This window comes from Dermochelys coriacea, chromosome 1 (genome assembly GCF_009764565.3).
Source record: "Dermochelys coriacea isolate rDerCor1 chromosome 1, rDerCor1.pri.v4, whole genome shotgun sequence".
Taxonomy (NCBI): Eukaryota; Metazoa; Chordata; order Testudines; family Dermochelyidae; genus Dermochelys; species Dermochelys coriacea.
Genome location: NC_050068.2, coordinates 314,582,568 through 314,605,590, shown reverse-complemented (window position 1 = coordinate 314,605,590; position 23,023 = coordinate 314,582,568). Strand labels below are relative to the sequence as shown.

General features: G+C 38.7%; 1 protein-coding gene across 2 annotated transcripts in view; it reads right to left on the bottom strand.

Moving 5' to 3' along the window:
• The window catches only part of PLXNB2 (plexin B2), a 362,828-nt gene that overhangs the window by 12,523 nt on the left and 327,282 nt on the right, over nt 1–23,023 (bottom strand). For both annotated transcript variants that reach the window (XM_043495909.1, XM_043495912.1), the window contains 12 exons: nt 22,713–22,845; nt 20,678–20,908; nt 20,178–20,354; nt 19,393–19,532; nt 17,950–18,050; nt 14,873–15,102; nt 13,745–13,926; nt 12,941–13,007; nt 12,694–12,840; nt 10,055–10,211; nt 8,056–8,156; nt 6,252–6,336 (listed from right to left, as the gene is read on the bottom strand). In XM_043495909.1, coding sequence (XP_043351844.1) covers nt 6,252–6,336; nt 8,056–8,156; nt 10,055–10,211; nt 12,694–12,840; nt 12,941–13,007; nt 13,745–13,926; nt 14,873–15,102; nt 17,950–18,050; nt 19,393–19,532; nt 20,178–20,354; nt 20,678–20,908; nt 22,713–22,845 — 1,751 coding nt within the window. The remainder of the gene's footprint in view (nt 1–6,251; nt 6,337–8,055; nt 8,157–10,054; nt 10,212–12,693; nt 12,841–12,940; nt 13,008–13,744; nt 13,927–14,872; nt 15,103–17,949; nt 18,051–19,392; nt 19,533–20,177; nt 20,355–20,677; nt 20,909–22,712; nt 22,846–23,023) is intronic.

Below are 23,023 nucleotides of genomic sequence, written 5' to 3'. Positions count from 1 at the left end.
TAATGCACACAGTACTCCATATGAACCAAATCAAAGTGCTAAGTCTTCTATTCTACATAAAGTGAAAGAGGAACTGAAAGTCGCAAGGCACATGGCCAGCCCTTATCCTCGAGAGAAGAATAGGGGATTTCTGCACGCAGGGGGAACCACAAGAAAAAAAAAAACCTCAAGTTCAGTCATCTTTGCAAATTAGAGTAGAGGTGTATCTGGAGATCCACATACTGAAAGACTGGATATGTACCTAAATTTAGTTCAATTAGTACACAACAGAATAAATGTACTATCTGTGTTCAAATGTGAGATTCTATGAGAATACTCAAATAAAAATTTCAGTGCATCTGAGTATTTCTTGTGATAAGTCAAATTGACAGTCAATGATTTAAATGTGCAATTAATTTCCTTCTTAAAAAAGAGAATAGTAACTCAGTGCAACAAACTTTATTAATGCACCATTATGCCCGAGAATTTGAATGCATAAATGTGATTCAAAATTATCCTTCCCATAGCAGCTATAACTCAGTTACATTGCAAACATTTATTTATATTAAGGCATAAAACTTAACAGTAATGAAAAATAATATGTGCAATGGGGCTGAATTGCAGGTTTTATGGGAAGCATAAGTTTGAATTTCTGAAGACTTTAGTAGTTTTAAATGCTCAGTTATGCATATAGGCCTGATTAACCACTGCATTACTCCAACCTGCCATGGATTTCAAAACATATGCATACTATTACTTTAATGGAACCGTAAGGATTCACTGTGGAAAAGAATTAGGAAATGCAAAATTAAGTTTCCCAACAGCTACTCTAACTCTGAATTTTATGGCGTATTTTATAGAACGTAAGTGGAAATATCGCATAAGCGGAAAGAGTTCCATATGTGCAATCTGGCCAAGGTAATGTTTCTGTTGGAACCTGAACATATATACTCTTGTGTGATATTAGTTATGCAATCAATGTTCCTTTATGATCATTTTTGCCATTTAATTATATTTAATCCCCCCCCATACTTAATATTTAAATGGGTTTAATTTGACTTTGAATTTAAGAGGTTTGGGGGGTAATAAGTTCACATGTCACTGAGGTAAATGGGGTGACAAAGTATTCGTTCCCACTTTTGCTGCTGCAATTGTTTCGCTGGAGACAGAAAAAAAGCTATCATTTTATGTTGCAGCATCTGTGAATTCAAAATGGAACAAGATAGGAATTTAATTATTTTTAGGGCCGTCAAGCAATCAGACAAATTAATTGTGATTAATTGCACTATTAATAATAGAATACCATTTATTTAAATATTTTTGGATGGTTTCTACATTTTCAATTATATTGATTTAAATTCAACCCAGAATACAAAGTGTACAGTGCTCACTTTATATTTATTTTTGATTACAAGTATTTGTACTTTAAAAAAAACCAAAAGAAAATAGTATTTTTCATTTCACCTAATACAAGTACTGGAGTGATCTCTTTATTGTGAAAGTTGGACTTACAAATGTAGAATTATGTACAAAAAAACTGCATTAAAAATAAAACAATGTAAAATGTTAGCGCCTGCAAGTCCACTCAGTCCTACTTCTTGCTCAGCCAATTGCTCAGACAAACAAGTTTTTTTACATTTGCAGGAGACAATGCTTCCTGCCTCCTGTTTACAATGTCATCTGAAGGTGAGAACAGGCATTCTCATGGCACTGTTGTGACAGGCATCACAAGTTATTTACATGCCAGATGCACTATAGATTCATATGTCCCTTCATACTTCAACCACCCTTCCAGGGGACATGCTCGATAGGTTCTGCTCTATAACAATCCAAAGCAGTGCAGACTGATGCATGTTCATTTTCATTATCTGAGTCAGATGCTACCAGCAGAAGGCTGATTTTCTTTTTTTTTGGTGGTTCAGGTTCTGTATTTTCTGCATCAGAGTGGTGCTCTTTTAAGACTTCTGAAAGCTTGCTCTACATCTCGTCCGTCTCAGATTTTGGAAAGTGTTTCAGATTCTTAAACCTTGGGTTGAGTGCTGTAGCTATCTTTAGAAATCGCACATTGGTACCTTCTTTATGTTTTGTGAAATCTGCAGTGAAAGTGTTCTTAAAATGAACAACATGTGTTGGGACATCATCCGAGAGTGCTATAACAAAATATACGGCAGAATACAGGTAAAACAGAACAGGGGATGTACAATTCTCCTCCAAGAAGTTCAGTCACAAATTTAATTAACACATTATTTTTTTAATGAGCATCATCAGCATGGAAGCATGTCCTCTGGAATGGTGGCTAAGCATGAAGGGGCATATGCTAAACATTCGTTTCTGGCACATAAATACCTTGCAATGCTGGCTACAAAAAAGCCATGCAAATGTCTATTCTCACTTTCTGGTGAGATTGTAAATAAGAAGTGGGCAGCATTATCTCCTGTAAATGTAAACAAACTTGTTTGTCTTAGCAATCGGCTGAACAAGAAGTAGGACTGAGTGGACTTACAGGCACTGAAGTTTTACATTGTTTTGTTTTTGAGTGCAGTTATGGAACAAAAAAAAATCTAAATTTGTAAGTTGCATTTTCACAGTAAAGAGGTGGCACTACAGTACTTGTATGAGGTGAATTGAAAAATACGATTTCTTTTCCTTATCAGTTTTACAGTGCAAATATTTGTAAAAAAACAAAAACAAAAAACAAACACTTATTTCAGTTATGACACAGAATACAATATATATGAAAATGCAGAAAAACAGCCAAAATATTTAATATATTTCAATTGGTATTCCATTGCTTAATAGTGCAATTAAAACTGTGATTAACCACAATACATTTTTTTAACCGCGGATTCATTTTTTTGAGTTAATCACGCGAGTTAACTGTGATTAATCGACAGCCCAAATGATTTTCTGAATCTTAGAATTTTCAGAATATCATAGAATACAGCAAAAATTACTGGTGGGCCTCCGTATTGTGATACTTTTTCAGTGCCTGTTATTTACTTCTAAATAGATGACAATAGGCAGTTATAGTGAAAACTACCTTTTCCACCTTAACTAAACCAGCTGTGTGGTTAATGCACATACTTCTCTGTTTCCTCCCTATGTCCTCCTAATGGTAAAGGAGGAAAATGAGCTTTGTAGTAAAAGGGAAAACCCCATTGAGCTCATTGGTGTTACCCACACTTACACTAGGACTGAATTTGATACCTTTTCATTTAGTGACATCATAATTGGTCGCTGATGAAATAATTAATATTTCAAGGAAAATGGGGTCTTCCCAGAAACGAACAGGAGAAGCAGATGAACTTTTAAGATACAAAGTTCCCACTTCAATGCTAAGGACAGCTGCATGAAAGAGGAAGAGATGTAGAATATGGGGCAACAAAACATATTAGTATGGTTCGTAAATGGAGGATTTTTCAGGAGATACCAGTTGCTTTTTAAGTTCTCACCAACAATAAATTGAGAAGTGAATAAAGAAATTATAACAAGAGGCAACTCCTTGCCTTTGCAAATAAGGTGGTCAGTATGTTTCAAGATGTCAATAGCGAGATGACTCTTACAAAACTGACTCTCCAGGCTCTAAAAACCCTGTTGTCCCTCTGAAATTTCTACCTTTCCCTGTTTAAAGTAAAATTTTAAGGTCACTAAATACTCATGAGCATGAGGGACTAATTACACTAGACTCATAGACTTTAAGATTGGAAGAGAGCATTATGATTGTCTAGTCTGACCTCCTGCACATTGCAGACCACAGAAACTCACTGATCCACTCCATTAATACACCCATAACCTCTACACTAGCATGAGCCAGACACAGTAGTTGCAAGTGCTGTACAAGCTGCCATATAAAGATTGGCTGTAAACAACTCTGACCTGCAACATGCCTGATACTCCAAATCAGAGTATGTCATGAATAGAGATAGACAGTTTTGCCTAATTACCCTAGTTCTGTGCAGCAGAAATAGAAACTAGTATACAAGCAAACTCATTCTCATTTTTGATCCAAGATAGGAGTTGCAATCCTATCTCCACAGCTGAAAGACTTCTGCACTTAATTTACCACAAAAACTAGCCCCCTAGTATCCCTCTTGTTTAAAGGCTGCAGAAAGCAAAAAGGAAGCAATGTCAGGTTTTAGAACATTTTGACACGATTTTATGTTTTTATTTTGGGCAAAACCTATTTCTTTGGCAGTGATTTCCATAGCAAAATTTAAGTTAATGTGAAATTCTGGTTAAAAAGAAAACTGTTTCTTTTCAAATAAAAAGAAGTAGGACATTTTATGTGTTCAGGATGTGTAGCTCCTTGACTGTGTCATCTAACAGTGAGAGAATGTGTGTGTAAGCTTCCGATACCTTCCTCTCCTTTTTATGCAACACAGTATCTCACAAATCATCGTCCATGTAGGCTGTAGCTTTGCCCTGGCTTTGTTACATTTGTATAGCTTTCCAAACAAACAAATTGGCATGTGATATTTCTAGAAGAACTATGCATTAATGAAAATGCACAGGTGAGGCATGAAATATTGCCTTGCCAGTTTCTGCTGTTAGCTATTTATTGTGTGGGAGAGGGCGTGGGGTGGAAAGAAGACAACAGTTGCCTCAACTCCTGTACTTTACCATTTAAAATTTCACTATAGCGTCTTCTTCACATGACTGAGCTCTCTGCAAAGACACCAGCCAGAGAACTCTGCTTTCCTCTACCAAGCAGAGTGACATGTATGATTAAGTAGTTAAATCATGGAATATGGGCCACTTGTTTTCAATAAGCTTCTTCATCCATAACACCTCTGGATGTAATGGCATAGCCATAAAGAAAAAAAGCGGGATCCTCCTCTGCCTAGAGCTTGTGCAATGAACATCATATACTTCTTCCTTTTGCCAAAACAAACTGCAAGGTAGGGAATGCAGGTCCAGAAAGGCTTAACATCTACTCCTCCATACTTAAGAATGAAAAATAAATGCAATATTATACTTCATACCCTTGGAAAAGCCTTCTAGGAATCCTGAAATAACATTTCAATAAGAGTCCCAAAAGGAAGAGAGTAAAATCTAACTGTATGTAGCACTGCCTGGACTGCTGCCCCAGCCAACTCTCAACATGAATAAAATAACAGCTTGGCACACTTTTATTAAATAGCAATCAATGTACATCAAAGCCACCAGCTGACAGCCCTGGAAAGATGGACATTTCAGTTATATTGTTTCCAGCAGATCTGTTAAAGAGATTGAAAACTAATAACTGAAGCCCAGGGTTTAGCATTCAATGACAGTCACAGAAGCATTTGAAATCAGTTCAAAACATGAAGGAAAAATGATCCTGGCAATTACCATGTCATAAATCTAACTTTTATCCCTCGTGAAATGATGGAAGAGGAGGAAAAAGACACTGAACATTTAAAGTACAACAGACCCAGCACAATAAAGAATGTTTACAAAGTCAATGTTGCCAGACAAACTTCAGTGAGTTTTTGGGGGGAGAGGGAAGGGGACTAAAATGACAAAATAAGTGGAATAAACAGAACACAGCTGATGTAACACAATGAACTTTAGGAAGTCATTTGTCTCAAAGTCCTACTTGAAAATTCAGATCAAATTGGCTTGGATAGGAATATTGTCATGTGGAATGAAAACTGTCTTTTAAAGCTGTAAGCAAAGGGCCATACATTGAGTTAGGTGTTTAGTGGATAGAAATGTTAGAACTAGTGTTATGTAACATCTGCATTAGTGATCTGGAAGAGGCAGTAAACAACAAAATAGTGAAATTCTTAAATGACACAAAATGAGATGGAGTTGCAAACTCCAGTGAAGAGAAAGGAACAATAAAATAGGACGAAAAGAAATTAGGAATGTGGGCAGAAAATAGCAAAGTGAAACTCAACTTGGAAAAAAGAAAAGCTAATCTGGTGAAAAGTTATCTGACGTACTCAGTGTGAGGAAGAAACTAGGCAGCAGTAACTCTGAAAAGAACCCATGGTAGCAGCAGAAAGGGACCTAACACGAGTTTGCAAAGCAATATGGGGGTGAAAAAAAGCTGTGTTATTTTGGATTGTATGAACAAATCATCATGTCATGGAGCACAGAAGTAAACAATTCCTTTCTGTACGTCCATAGGTGTACGTCCTAAATTAGCGTGACATTATCAGCTGGGCAATATCAAAGTCCTCCAGTGTCATTCCCATCAAAGAAGATCAGGTAAAGATGATATTGTCTATTTGTGCATTTTGTCTTATACTCCTTTTGGGGGCATAAAGAACCCCCTTTGTACTTACTTTCCCCTGGGACATCTTGCTGATTATCCTCTGGCTGCTGGGAAATTCCTATTTTTGACAAGATAAGTGTGGCACCATCTCGGACCTTCAAGAACACAAACATAGGGAAATCATTCCATAATACATTCCTGTGAAAAGCAGGCTTGAACCTCACCGTTGTGGAGTCTTTCCCCACCAAAGCAGGCATTTGAAGATACCCACAAATTTTCTTATCCTCCAGTTAGGGCTTGGATCTTGAGAAGTGCTGTGCACACTTTGACTTCTAGCCATCAGGCCCTTCATCCCCAATACCCCCTCTCTTGTAGAAGGGCTCAGCTCTGATACTTGCTAGCTAAGAGGCCACAGGTAAAGCTTCCTCCATGGTTGATAATGATGTTCAAAGTGTGAGAGTTCAGTGGCACACAAGCTGTTTGCATGGACCCTCTGCACAAGGGTTAAATTCCCCATACAGAGCTATCTGCCTTCTTAAGGAGCTGTTCTGAACCACCTAACTGGCAAGATATTTGCTGTCAGGAAAGGGTTAGGTAGTGTAAAGGGGAAAAATAAATAAGGGGCTCACAAGTGCTTCCATACCCATGACGATGAGCGCAGCATGAAATCTAGATAGATTATATAACGAAGAATTTCAATGCGTCTACTCCCAAGACCCTGCCAAATTTTTTCCTCTATGTCATACATAATCTGAAATGTTATGTTAAGACTGGTTTCAGAGTAGCAGCCGTGTTAGTCTGTATTCGCAAAAAGAAAAGGAGTACTTGTGGCACCTTAGAGACTGGTTACTTGAATGGGTGTGTCAGGGGTTTATACACAGGGTAAAATAGAGCAAGCTGTCCTTTTAAAAAAAAAAAAAAAGTGCCTTTGTTTCACCTCAGGGTTTAGGGGTCTTAAACACATCAGTGAAGCAGAGAGAGTGACAAATGAAGCAAAATCCAGAGAGACAGGGCAGAACAAAGCCAACTCTCTGATGGAGGGATTTGTAGGGATAGGGGGAAGAGAAGCAGCTTCCAAAATGGGACGCGTGGAGTGAGAAAAAGAGTAGGTAGGTAAGATATCATATGCCCATACCTCTCAAAATCTGCAGTAGCTAAAGAGGGATGGGTCCTGTCCCCCACAGTGGGGTGAGTGGGTGGGGTGCTGCACACAGGGACTGGGAGGCCTGGCAAGGAGGAGTTGTGCAGCAAACCTCATCTCATCTCACAGTGGTGGCTCCTGCAGCTCCTGTTCTGAGGGGCTGGCTGGGCTCAGCTCTCCATTCTGGGCATTGAGACCTGGCCCCTGGTACCTGCACTTCATGGGGTGGCCATGTCAAATTTGAGTGAGTGGCATTATGACCCAGCCATGGGATTGCAGTGATACTCACTCAAATTTGGCCTGGCTTCCCCCACCCATAAGGGGGGCCAGGTTGGGCCAAACCGGAGTGGTGCTATGACCCTGTGCATCGGGCACCAGATTGCAATGCCCAGAAAGAACAGCTGAGCATAGCCAGCCCCATGGGACAGGAGCCACTTCAACTGTGATGGGGTTTTGGGAGTTAAAGCAGGACAATCCCATGAACCTGGGACTGCTGAGAGATATGGAAATATAGGCCCTATAGGGCAATTTGGAATTGTATTCAGTGATGGAGAGGAAACCAGTGAGAGTACTAGAATTTGATAGATACAATCTCACCTTCCAGAATTTGAAAGTAACATAGCTACATGTTCAGGCCCCCTTATTAGATAGTACAAGCCATTTTTCTCTAAAAGCTAATAAAAGTTTATTTATTACTGAAAAACAATTCACAGATGTCAGCAATCCTCCTTACATTATAATGCATCAGAGTATTCATACGTTTCCACCTGCCATCTCTTTGGGATGTTAAATCCAAATCTGAGAGGATCTGGGCAGTAGAACCTGGACGCCACTCTATGGAGTAATTAAAATGAGAAAAGAAACAGGTTTTATCCTAGTGCAACTAAGACAGTACACCACTAATGTGTTTCCATTTAAAGAGCCAATGAATCATCATAAAATATCTTTTGAAATATTCCGTTTTAAAACACTTGGGCTTTCCTCCTTTCCCTTTTATTTCTTATTAGGGAACTTTGTGCAAGTTTTGTTTAAAAATCCATGTGATATTTCTGTTAATTTTCCAATTGAAGTAAAAATCCACAGTTTGGGACACCACAATTAGTTGCTGTAGAAATTGCTGTGATATCCAAAACTAGGGTTGCCAGCTTTCTAATGGCACAAAACCAAACACCCCTTCCCCAAGGCCTGCCCCTGCTCGCTCCATCCCCCCTCCCACCGTTGCTCTCTCTCCTCCACCCTCACACACTTTCACTGGGTTGGGCCAGGGGGTTGGGGTGTGTGAGGGAGGGGTGCAGGCTCTGGCTGGGGCCGTGGGCTCTGGCTGGGGCCGGGATGAGGAGTTTGGGGTGCAGAGAGGGCTCTGGGCTGGGGCAGGGATGTGTGTGGGGGGGTATGGCATCTGGGTTGGGGATGCGTGCTCCGGGTGTGGCCAGAAATAAGGGGTTCAGGGTATGGGAGAGGGCTCCAGGCTGAGGGTGAAGGAGGGAGCTCCAGGCTGAGGAAGGTGGTTGGGGTGTGGGCTCTGGCTGGGGGTGCGGGCTCTGGGGTGGGACCGAGGATGAGGGGTTTGTGGTGCAGGAGGGGAGTCAGGGTGTGGAATCCTGGCAGTGCTTATGGCTCTCAGGAAGAGACCATCAGGTCCCTGCACTGCAGCCCCTGAGCGCATGGGTGGCCAGGGAGGCTCCGTACGCAGCCCTCGTACCCACAGGCACCGCCCCCACAGCTCCTATTGGTCACGGTTCCTGGCCAATGAGAGCTGTGGAGCCCGCACTCAGGGCGAGGGCAGCACATGGAGCCTCCCTGACTGCCCATGCGCCGAGGGGCCTCAAGGAGCTGGCAGCTGCTTCTGGGAGCTGTGCAAAACTGGGGCAGGCAGGGAGGCTGCCTTAGCCCTGGGCCCCAGCTGCACTGCCAATCAGACTTTTAACAGCCGGGTCGGCACATTCTGGTCAAAAACTGGATGCCTGGCAACCCTGTCCAAAACAGAGAATTAGGGACTTCCTGTGGAACAGATAAACACAAATCTGTTTTTAGGCAAATGCACCAAAGAAAAAAGGTAATAAACAACACTTTATCCCCTTAAATTATGGCATTAGTGGACATGTCACAAAACTATTTTTCATAGTTTTTGATAAGGTATCAGTTGGTGTTTAAAACATTAAAGGCAACATTTTCAGATGTGACTAATAATTTTGGAGGCGTCAGTCTTTGGGCACCCAACTGGAGACACCTTAAAGGGGTCTTGTTTTCAGAGAGTGGGTGCTCGGCACTTTCTGCAAGTCAGGTACCTTTAAGTTGCCTCAAGGTGGGCAACCAAAAACTGCCAGACCCAAAGTTACAAGTCACTTCTGAAAATTTGTGTCCTTACTTTTACATCAATTAATTGTTCATGTTATCACTATCACATGAATTAGTAACTGAAACAATAAATATTTCATTGGTTCTGATAGGTTTTACCAGGAGTTATTAATGTGCTCTGTGCATTTTTATGAGACTGGGCAAAGAACAAGGGCTAGGCATTTTGTAATAAGGACATGCTTTATTTCACGATATAGTAAGTACTAGAGCATCACACTTAGCAGTAGATTCAGCTTAACAGTTCAAGAACTAAACCTTTGAATGATTTTTTTTTCATTTCAATAATCACTTTTACTGAAACATTTCGGGAAAGATAAGAGCATCAAATTAGTGTTTTCGCTATTATTACAACAGTACTAAAAATAACTACTTACCAAGAACAACGCTGTCAGCTTTTGGCCATTGTGAACAAGGCAGATTTCGGTAGACTTGGTCTATTATCTTTTCCTTTACTTGAGAAATAGTATCACAGTTCAGCACTTTCACAGGTACAGAATCAGTGCCTCCATCTTGTACATACACATTTACTGTCTATGAAAGAAAAAAAATACGCATAACTATTCAAAAATATCAATTCCAGTCTCCGGTTTTTTTGATTATTAGAATCCAGGCATTGTCCAAGATACACTGTGCAGTCTTACCACCATGCAGCAATGTACATTTGCAATGTGGATTATCTGCACAGTTGTTCACTAATATCCAGCCAACTAGTTACTTTAGATTCCAGCCCATTCTTTCTATTATGATAAAATAGGAAAGGCATAGATTGGATGTTCCCCTTCTTCACTGATATCTAATATGACATCTCTATTGTGTCTTGGGAACTTATTAAAGTAAAGTTTCAAATAGAGACAGGCACGTATTAAAATGCTGGACCATCCAATATCTGTGTATCACTTAGGTTATCCAATAACGCAATACCCAAAGAAGAATCAATTTACTATTTATTACTTGTCACATTAACCCTCAATTACAGAGGGCACACTTAAGTAGTTTATTCTGGTTCTCAATATATCATTGGTTCCATTGGTATTCCCCCATTTTATTTATACAGGAGAGAATCTCTTGGAAAATCTCCAAACCCAGAATGTACTTTAAATGTGCCCACAGCACAGAGATGATAATCTCAGTCCAGGTATAATAAAAAGGAAGGATAATGTCCTGAAAGGGGAAAGCATTTTGAGAAAAAGGCAAGGACTGTGACCCCGCCCTCTATGGAGGGTACCCGATTTCCAGTGGTCAAGGTGGTGCAAAATTCTTGGAATCTTCATGGACTCTGCTACACATGCATACTTTGACAGCAGAAATGTCTAGATATGGCTTCTTTCCCCTTTAATTGGCTAGTAGAACTTCCCTCTCTCTTAGTTATGGTCTTGGTCGGAGTGATCCCTGCACTTTGTGTATTATTTCATGTAGTTAAACTGTGCTGCAATGCAGTGAAATTAAACGCGTTTTCATTGTCCCTAGACAGAATTTGCAGGCTAATTGTATTTCTTCTTCCCTTACCTATTTATTATATTAATCATATATGATTTTGCTGTCAGCTGAAAATGTAGTGTAACAACTGATGAACATACCCAATTTTTAAACAAAAATAACGACTGTAAAATGGATAAATGCCATGCACAATATAGTTCATCTCTCAGTTTCAGGCAGAGGTGTGCAAATTAAATTTTGCATTTATCTATCTAAGGCAGTAAGTGCTCCAGAAATGTCTATCCAAACTCAGACACTGGCATAATTAGCACAAGCATCTTTTTTGAAATCATAAAAAAGGCATATAATCCCAATTATTATACAGCAATATTAACCTACTTCTTTGTGAAGGATATGTGATTGTTTTCTTATATGTACAATTGATGAATGCAATGAAATCCAGGCCAGATCTGGTCTAATGTTCACAATAAATATCTATGAGAATTATTCTAATTTGACTCAGATTTGATTGCATTCACACATCTCTCTTTGATACTGCATTCATAAATCTTAATTGCAAAAGCCATTTTTTGAGTTAAAAAGACACTAACTTCAAAGAATTGTTGCAGTCAGCCACAAATGACATACGATACAAAAATATTTTGTTCATTAAACACGATACAGTGTAAACCGTGTTGTCTAGTCTGTGCGGAACTATTAGGTCTACTCTTCAGCTCAGACAAACATGGAATCCTCACGAAGCCCAAAACTTTACATTAAAAAAGTTACATTTTCCTTTTATCCATCCCCCACCCCCACGCAGTCTGTTAACTAAAGTTGCTGTAGGTTGTGTGTAAGAACAATTCATAAAGTAAGCTTCCCATGCTGCCCTCCCACTCAAATCCCTTAGGAATATATCAGAAATGTGCTTTTAACCAACACCTAATAAAGGCTTTTATTAAGTTTCATCCGCACTACAGATTTGTCATTGCACGTCTCACACTCAGAGGCAAATGGAAAAGGCTGCTAGCTGTGTCAATAATAGAGCCAGAGTAATCACATCAGAGTGACTTTCAAGGCAAAGAAAAGCCTGTGCTGCACTTTCGAGGACAGTTCTGAGCATTATGTACGTTTATTAGACCATGCACAAAACAAACAAGCCAAGAGTCTCAAAAACAGATGACTAGATTTAGACTGTTATGTCCATCTTTAGATGCCTAAAGAAATAGCCCGATACGCGCCATTAGAGTTAGGGACTATTCATAGGGTCTGATTCTTGTCTCACTGATGCTGGTGTAAATCAGGAGTAACTCCATAGAAATCAATGGAATTAAACCAATATAAAATGGTTGAGAGAGAATCAGGCTATTGGAGTCTTCCCTCAAACTTCTTCAGAGACTGGGGGTGCTCAGATCTGGCGACTTACTTCTAAGCCCTTCTATATAGTTCTTAATTCTTCACCTATTGCTCACATTAATAGTTCATCTTGGGTCTAATTAATTGTTATAGAAAGAGTACTGATATAAATTTAAATTCCACAGTGTTTAAGAGGAAAAGATTTGATATAAATTAATGACTGAGCAGATGAGCTGCTTACCAGCTGTATATACTCTACATCATCTCCCAGTAACCCTGTGTCATTCAATGTATATTTGGCTTTCATCAGCACAGCATCCACTGGTCCTTTTTCCACCTGATGTTTGATAGCCTTGAACAATTTATAAAGAGGTTCTCCAGCATTGTCCTGTTTAAGGGAAAAAACAAAAATAAAAAATGGAAGGTTAAGCAATGCCATATGTTTTAGTACTTAATGAAGAAATGTATGCATAGCTTTCATCCCTTACCTTCAGATATTGATATAAACAAATAGCCATCCAATTAGACAACATCCTCTCCACAACAGTTTCTGATCTAAAAAATATGAATATCAAAAATGTTTGCTGACAAGAAGGCAATTTTCTTTTAAAGTGTTGCCTGAAATAAAATATTTCTACATTAACAGCACTTGCTGTCCAAATGCAATAATTTTACATAGGTTCTTTAAAGCATGCGCCTACATTAGATAGTGCTTTGCACTATTCAACATTCTTAGATACTTTCAGCTCATTACTTTTACTGGAAGGTACATATCATATATTCAAAATCAGAAGTTTGTTTCCATGTTGTAAGAAGAGTGCTTAAAAGAAATCTACACTTTAGTTACTGGGGAACAAACTAATTGAAACAAAACATGCAGAGCAAAGATGAAATTCTGTAATGTATTTAGGAGTAAGAATCAGACCTATCTAATGGAAGGAGATGCATCAGAAAATTGTTTAAGAGCATTCATTATGGAGATGATATGGTATAAAATTAGATGATAAGCATACAAAAATTTCAATATTGCATTTTCTTCATGGATAGATGTTTGAGCAAGATGGTTCCAAGCTCTAACTTAAATTATTTGGACACGACAAATGGCTCTAGTTGCTCTTAAAAAAAGTAACTCCTATCCATTTTTGTTCCCTAATGTGCTCGGACAGGTCATCAGCATGATGATTTCTAGACAGTCTACAGCACGACACACACACTCTGAAAAACACCACACGGTAAATGTAACAATGTTGCAAAAAACGAAGGACTATGGAAAACAAGACAATCATTCAAACCTTCTGAGCATCAGCTTTGGGTTTTTGGCCACAACATACTGCTCCATCAGCTCTAAGAACAATGTCCTCATGATGTCAGTATAATATTCTAGCTTTCCATGTAAAGCAACAGTCAAGAGGGATGCAAAATAAACTTTTTCTCGGGCAGAGAACTCCCTCTGCTTCTCCAATGTATGAATAAACTAAAACAGAAAAAAGCAGATTTAGCTTTGAGTCTAAACGATTCATGACAAGTTTCAAGAGCAGCTCAAAACGTATCTGGCACGGTAGGAAGGGGAAAAACCAAAACACTATTGTCTTAATGTTAGTCTTCTAAGTACAGCACGAAAAAAAAACACTCAAAGTTTTGGACAAACTACATATAAATAAGCACTATCTATAACTCTCCTCTCTGTGTGTGCGAGAGAGTTTTAAACACACTGTCTTCAGGGCTAACTCAACTAATATTTCTATGTCTTCGATAAAGTATGAAGTAATACACAATAAACATCCGATGAAGTGAGCTGTAGCTCATGAAAGCTTATGCTCAAATAAATTTGTTAGTTGCTAAGGTGCCACAAGTACTCCTTTTCTTTTTGCGAATACAGACTAACACGGCTGCTACTCTGAAACAATGAAGGATGTTTTTGTTTAAAGAAACCTTGGCACTATTAAGTTTAACCTCCCTTCATCCTCCCCGCAACAAACCCCCAACCAAACAAAAAACAAACCCTTCCACTTCCATTACAAGGACTGCAAGCTGAATACATACATTATAAGTTTCAGACCTTGTTTTCCTCTGCCTCAGAATGCAACACTACTTTTAAGTAATGAGCATTAGGGCCATGCTTAAAAAAAACAGGTGCCTGCAATTAGCTTCTCACTCCATATTAAGCCACCTAAAAAAGCAGCCTGACTTACAAGAGTACCAAGATTTAGCACTTTTGTGGGAGCAGGTGGGTGCTCATCAATCTTGAAATCAGGCCACTTTTTAGACGCCTAAATATGGACTTAAGAGCTGAACTTTAGGCTCATCTGTGCTTAAAAATGTATGCGTGACTCTACATGTATATACATACATACGAAACAAACAGATTTTTCTCAGAAAATACAGGGTAAGCTCAAAGTGACTTTCACTTCAATACTCACATTTATGAGAAATGATTTGCTATTCAGTAGATTGGAGAACTGATTTAAAGCTTGCTCCACAGTTTGCTGTCTAGCCTCTGGAATATCCAATTTCCCAGTAATCATTACATCTTTCTCTCCATCTTTTGAGGGCAAGAAGAAGACTCTGTCTGTGTACATTTTATAGTCCAGCACAGGAATTCCTGCTTCACTGACATCATTGGTCTGATCTTCCATCTCTATCATTAGATCTAGAACATACAATATTTCTAGTTTTAGAGTTAGTTTTAGAAACCACAGTACCTTTTATTTTCATCTGACAATGAAAGCATTTTATACAGGGAAAAAAATGATCAAACGTATTCAGAATCCTTTCCCCTTCCACTTCCATTCCACTTTTTCTGTACCATGTTTACTAATTGCCAAACATATTCCCTACAACCCAGAGTTTCTTCCCATATGATCCTGTTGAGACATTGACGGTGCTGTCTTTGAGGAATCACAGGGTATATTTCCTCACCAATTTGGAGCTTGTGACAGCAAGTCTCAGAGTCTGGGTCTACAGACTGCTCCTGGGGCTCGTGCTAAGGTGCTAATAATAGCTGTGCAGACTTTAGAAGTCTAGGGAAGGGGGTGTGCTTAAGAGCCCGAGCTCCTGCCAGAGCCCGAATGTCTACATGACTATTTTTAGCACCATAGCAGGAGCCTGAGTCTGTCAACCTGGGCTCTGAGCCAGGCTGCCACCACAGACTGCTGCTTGCTGTGAAGATGTACCTATAGTTACCTAGACTGGGGAAGGGACAATCTCATTGTTTTCTGTTTGTACAGTGCGCAGGCACAAACAGGGCTTGATTGACAACTGGGGCTCCTACACAGCATCATTATACATATGCTAATAATCAGCATCACAATATTTTCTTACTGGATATTGTAATGTGATACGTGGAGGATCATGAATTTATTGTAGGATCAGTAATTACTGAATGCTGGGCTTTATGCAGAGAGCTCTTCTTAACACAGACACACACACACACACACACAAAGGGAAAAAAGAGATTGTTGACAACTACTTTTCTTGTGTTTATATATTTTCTATTCCTTTCAGTCCACATTGTTGTGAAAGCTGCCCTTTAATTCTTTTCATGATAGTTGGGATGTTGAGCCAAGGAGCAAGAGCAACAGGAAATACAAAGCATAATCATTTTATTAGGAGAAGGGTAGAAAGGAAGAAGGTAAAATAATTCACTGAAAATGATGAAAACACTTCTGTGAGCCCCAAAAGCTTTCAAGTTCTTGACATAAAAAGCAGTTAGAGGTCACCTTTCCACAAAGTGGTCATTTCAGGTGGAGGCTTTCCAGATGTCTCATATTGCTGACTAACTAGAATACATGTTAATTAATATAATGGCCTGTCATCCTGGCAATTTTTATTTGGCCACGTAATTTATCCTGGTTCTCTTTATTCTGTTACATTCAGCCAATTCTAAGAAAGAAAACGTCTCATGGTTTCAAGCATCGTGCTATGTGTGTTCTTCTACCCTAATCATCACTTCCTTTACTATGACTGCTCTGATGCATGCAGGAAGACTCCTTTTCCTACATTTGCCATTATCAATATTATATGCATCTAGAAACTACTTTCATTTAAGTGCTTTACTTTACTATTAGCTAAGACAACGTGAATCTTATGTGCTAGATTACACTATTAGAGACAATTTGTGTTTCTCCTGAGCCCTGGGAGGCAGCTGTGCTGGAGTAGGAGATTAACCCAACACTCCAGCAGGCAGCAGTACTCTCTGCACCCTTCTGGGAGTCCTGGCAGGGGATGGGCAGCTTCACATTCCAGAAACAGCTCTGAGAAACCGAGGGCAGAAAAGAAGAGGGATTACAAAGGCCAGCTGGTAAGGGAGACTAATAAGCAGAGATGGCTCCAAACGGGGACCTTGATCTTCAGCCCTTCAAATTTCAGAGTGGCCTTTGAAGCTGAATCCCTCAATCCAAACAGTTGCTACAGAGATTTGGTATTGGGTAGGGTCCAAAATTGGAACAGGCCAATTTTCCACATGTGACTCAAGTATAATGGGAAAAAACTATTCTTAGATGATTTCGGCACCAATGGCAGAAATCTCAGGGTAACAGTAGATTTTATGAGTTTTCCACTATTCAAGATGGCAGAAGTCTTGTCAGATTATCTATAGAGTCAATTCCAAACCCGTACCCTGAATTCCCAAAGATAAATCTAAGCCAAATTCAGATTCAACCACCACTTTTTCAGCCCATCTCTGTTAATAAGAAACAAGTCATTTCTCTTTAGGAAAAAAAATGCTTTGTTATAGAAGCAAAGATAGGTTATTTCAGTATAAACAAATAGTGTATTTTAGACAGTGATCTGACAGGTCAAGGTAATCACCTAGGCCAAAGTTTTCAAACGTGGGTGCCTGAATTAGACACCAAAATAAGTAGCCTGATATTCAGAGGTGCTGTGCCCTTATAGCTCCCATTGATTTCCTTCAGGTGATGTCTCTTTACATACAGTAAAGAATGAACCAGCTCCTCAAATCAGGTTCCATTATTTCCCATTACAAGGAGGTACACTTTCTTCTTCTCTCTGATTTCCCCAGATTTAAAAGATATTGCAGTCTATCTTCATAAACTCATAGTGCACCAATTCATATATTTTGTGGCTTTCCTAACATAATATTTTTATTAAAATAAAATGTGTCACATTTTATCAACAGCATAAATACAGACTACAGTTACTTATTGTGAAATAGGTGACTTTTCAGTACCAGTGGCAGCTTTTTAATAGTAATCATAAAAAGCATAGTTTCTATTTCCATTTGCTAATTTAATTCCTTGTGCTTATTTTATCTTTACCCTAAAAACCTGTTTCCTTTAATCACTTTCACTCTATTTAATCTTATTTATGGCCTTCATTATCAGAAGAATATGTACTGTACATTGATGTCTGCAATCAAGAGTAGTTATATTGGCTTGCAGTTACACCCAAGGAACAGTTTAAGCAAGACAGTGCAGTAGTTTTAGCCCAATTTAGGATTTCTCATTAGGGTCCATAAGAAATTTAACATCAATCATACCTGTGAATTCCTTTTTGCACCTATCTCTGACACTTTCTTCCAATCCTTCAAGCTGTGACTTGATTTTTTCATATTCACGTTCTGCTTGTTGGCTTTTTCGTCTTTAAGGAATAAAGGTACGATTTTGAAAGTTATTAATGGTAAAAGTAAAGCATTTTGCAATTGCATTGAATGGAAAGGCTGAGGGATCAGAGGAAGACTTTCCTCTTTACCTTTAATGATGAAAGTGGAGGAGATAGTGGGTCAGATCTTCAGCTAATGTAAATCGATGTAGCTCTACAATGGAACTGCTTACACAGATCGGTTGATGATCTGGCCCAATGATTTTAAACTTATTAGGCTACATTTGTGAGCACATTTTAAACACAGCTATTTCACTTGTGCAAGCTGGACAGAGAATGCAATAAGCACTCACAGCACATTCCACAACGGCTGCTGAGTCATGACTAAGACTTGTCTACACTTAAGATAGGTCAACATAGTTACGACGCTGACAAATGTGAAAAATTCACACCCCTGAACGTCTTAGTTAAGATGACCTAACCCCTGGTGTAGATGTTCTTCCGTTGACTTAGCTACTTACATTTGGGGAGGTGGATTAGCTACATGGCCAGAAATACCCCTTCAGTCACTGTAAGAAGTGTCCACACTACAGCAACACAGTGGCAGTGTTGTAGCTGTGCTTCTGTAACATCCAGAGCAAGGACATGGCTTAAGTCAGTACATGCACAGGATCATACTGAGCAGGTTATGGGAGATCTAAGAGAGTTTCAACGTTGTACAGGGGCAAATACTATAAAGCACTGCATCTCAGTTGTACAGCTTTGCATCATTACAGTGAAATCCATCAAGCACAAGGCTTATACACTACTTACATCCCATTTAAGACCACAAAATAGACTCCAAGTAGGACTTAAGTAGTGTATAGTCCTGGTACTGGCGCTCCACAAAGGGGTGAATTTCAACATTAGTCATGAAATGTGTGTGTGGTAATATGTGGCTCAGCTGTAAAGGCCGGAATATCCACTCAGACATATCCAACCATCTCAGATCTACAGAGTTTTGACATAGGAAGCTTAAACATTGACTAATACACTTGCAAAGAAGCAATATTTTCACTAGCATGAAGGCAATTCAGCTGCAATTTCAAGACTGTGCGCACAGCCTTACCCCCTCAGTGTGCAGTGTGAAAACCTGGGCCAATTTGTTTGGGCTTACAGCAGAGAAAGAATACTGGTCTGACTGGCACCAAGGAATACCACTGAAAGGGTCTATGTGAGGGGAATTACTGGTACAAACGTTATCCAGCTACTTCCTTTAAAATGTTTAGTTTATTAAGTGATCAAGATTGTTTCTCTTTGCAGATGAGAACAGTTTGCTTTTCTGCCCCATCAGCCTTCTCCTTCAGAGCTTTGGGACAACCACAGCATCCGACTATCTCACCTGTAACAGTAGATAGAGATGATGATAATGGCCACCATAGGAAAAATTACAGATGGCAAAATCACATCCAGGGGTACGTCACTCACACGTGTGTCATATTCCACCCTTCCTAGGATCCATTCTCTGAGGCCAAATTTCACCTGAAGAATTAAATACATACTTATACCTGTCTCAGAAATGTAACTAGAAGATTATTCAATAATTTAGCTGTCATACTTTAGTTTTTTAGTAATCTTTATAATCTATAGAATTCCTAGTTCACATTGCCAAACAGGTATAATATTCAGATACAATTTTTTTGCTGGCATAAATTGGCATAGCTCCAATGAAGTTAATGAATTAATGGAGCAGCACCTATTTATTCCAGCAGGTAATTTTGCCCTTATTACATAAAAGGAAAAGAAAAACCTATTACTATACAAAGAAATTTAAGGCCCAATCCTGTAAGCACTTACTACCCAGAATAGTGATTGACTGCAATGGGACTTGTCAAGATAGAAAACCCTACGCTTAGTTGTGAGTATGCATAAGACTGGCCCTCTTAATAAAAGCTGCAATCAACATCTTGGGACATTCTTCTATTTATCTGCAATCCTTTTATAGCTAGCAGGCAGAATCTGGAAGTGGAGTGGAGTCACAAGATAGTTTCCTTTATATAATGTGCCACTGAAAAATAAACCCATGCAAATAGGTAGCTACGGTATCAGTGTCACAAACACAGTACCTCCATACCCTCCTCTCTACATACATGCTATTAAAGATAACTTGCAGGGAAGGTGACATACAATGAATTCAGGCAAGTTATTGATTGTATCCCTCTTCTGCCTTCTCTTTGGCTGAGGTTGTACTTCTGGTGGTTCACAATATAGATCCTTTTCAGTCAGTGTTTTTATGTTGCAGGGTTCTGCCCCCACAAAAGCTTGAGCCTCCTCTATCGTCATGGCTTTGTTCAGATTACTGCCCTAGACAGAAAATATAAGGCTAAGTCATTTTAGCTGCAAAGCCACAGGTGAAGCAATCCACAAATTACACAATATTTTGTACAGTTCATTTTCAACAGAGGATGTAGCTCTGACATCAATGTGAAGGGGGAGGAAAAAATACCCCCAGGCTTATACACACACAGAGGCAATCTATTAATTCTATGGGAACACAGCTAATATGGAAATTCCATATTCCAGCAGTGGAGGGCAGCATGTAGTTTTTAAGGATGAAAGGAAAATCTCACACCTATATATTTATTATAATGATAAAACTAGAACCAGCCAAGTCTTGTCAAGTTTACCTCTGCATGAATAACGTTGTTGACTTGTTTTTTGATGCCATCAGTGAAGTTTTCAAATGTTGGATCCGCAACATATTTAAAGGGATCATTGTTCTCAATGTTTAGAACCAAATTGTAACCATCCATTTTAATAAGTGTAGTAATCCTATAGTTTTCTGGATCCTCTAATATTGGTGGAGAAGAGAAGACTATTGTGCTTTCATTGATTTTTGTAATATCTTTTCCTTCAAACTAAAATGCAAACAAAACATTTTGGGTTTTGATTAGATCATGTTATTTGCTGCTGAACATTTAGCACCTAAAAATACAACACAACCAAGTTAAATAAAAAGGTGAGGATTCTCAGATACTTTTGGAAAAGAAAATAAAGCATTGCTTCAGTGTGGGTTAGTATTTAGGCCCAAAGCAAAATCCGAACACTCCCGAAGTTGGCAGAAAGTTTGTGTCATTATCTGAATTTTGTGGGTTTGAACCATTTTAGGGCGATTTAATGTTGAGAACACAGGATTGGTGGGGGTGGGGTGGTAACTCCTTAGCTTTAATCCAGACTGTTTTTGACTCTTCTGAAACTTTGGGCACATCACTTGTCTTCAAGGCATTTATAAACAACAGAGATGTTATCAGCTTCATATAAATGCTCAGTACCATTTATGAAAAAAATACATTAAACACCAACCAGCTAACTCACAACAAACCTTATCTTCCACCACAATGAATGTTTATTTCTAAGGCACCTCATGCTTGAAAATGTCTGGATCCTAACAGTATAATTATATATCCCTCCCCATCCCAATCCTTTGCATTAGGTGTTCCTTGACACATTTAAAAAGTACTATTATATAAATAGTCTACTCTACCCTCTTCAACCAATCATTAACATAAATCACAACACAAAAACCAGCAGCTATCTTTATGACTTCTAGTACATTTTGGATATTACCATAATATAATGAAATGAAAATAAAATAATAAAGTGAACTAAAAAGTAAACAAATGGTGGACAGACTGCATTTACAGTGTCTCCAAATAGAGGTTTTTTATATATTTGAATAAATATATACAGGGGGAAGAAACACTTGAGAATATTAAACAAAATTTTGCTAAGGAAAAGTTTTTCATGAGTTTAGTGTAGGCCAGATATAGAAGAACTTCATCTGTTAGCCTACGTTGTAGTAGTTGCAGTAAATAGACTAAGAAAGGTGAACAGTGTCTTAAGAAGAGCACAAAATTTGTATAGATTCTTAAAAATTAAATTATGTATTTGAAATTAGAACTGAAAATAGAGAACAGGAAAACAAAAGTTAGTTCAAAACTTGTTCAAAAACTATGTCCCCATCAAAGAACCATTTTTAGCTTCTTAATTAGGTGATAAACTGTAGTCTTCCTGAGAAATATTGCAGTTATTTGTAGTGAAGGGGTCTGCTTAGCATCAGATGCCGGAGGAGTAGTTTTAAAATTCCATGTATAAGGATATGCATACGCTACAGGAAGAATATACCAGGAATGGGCAAAAAGAGTAGGAACTTTTCAGTTTGCAAACCCAAATTGAACGGGTTTGGATTTTGCAAAGCCATGAGCAAGCGGTAGTTTGGATTTGAGTCCAGAATTGTCCAAATATCTACAGCTCAGAAGGGAAGACAGGGGATAGGATAAATGATTCCACTTTGGACTTGCCAAAGAATTTCAGTTGCCCCATTCAAGGTTCAGTTCTACAACCCTTATTCATGTTGAAAAGTACCTTACTGTTTGAGTTGTCTCTTTGAAATCAAGGGGGCTTGCTTGCATTGTAAGGTACTAATCAACGTAAGTAAGGATGGAAGAATTGGGCCCTTAGTTTGCAGCTGAAAAAAGTACAAATATTGACAGGGTTTATGTACCTGATGTTTTCTTTAAACTATTTAGGCCCAATCCAAAACCCACTGACATCAGTGGACAGATTTCAATGGGGTTTGGGATCAGGCTCTGTTTAGACATCACGCTGTTGATGAAGACAGCATGTCTGACCAAAAAAAAAAAAAAAAAAAAAAAAGATTACCTTTTTGGAGTCTAGACTGTGTATTTGTCTCTTCTTTCTTCTGGAAGGCCCATGAAGTTCAGCAGTTACAACTATGGAGAAACTCTGGATGATATCAAACCCAGTTCCTGTTACAGTAATATTTCTCCCTCCACTGAAAAAGCAGATGCAAATCAAATATGAGTAAGTTCTACAACCATACACTAGCTCCATCTAGGACTTTTTCCTCTTAAAATATTTTTTGTAAGCTTTGCATGCAGGTGCTTGTACAATAGTTAGGTATCAAATGTAAGAACTTCCAGTAAACCAAATATGGATATAAAATTTTGAAG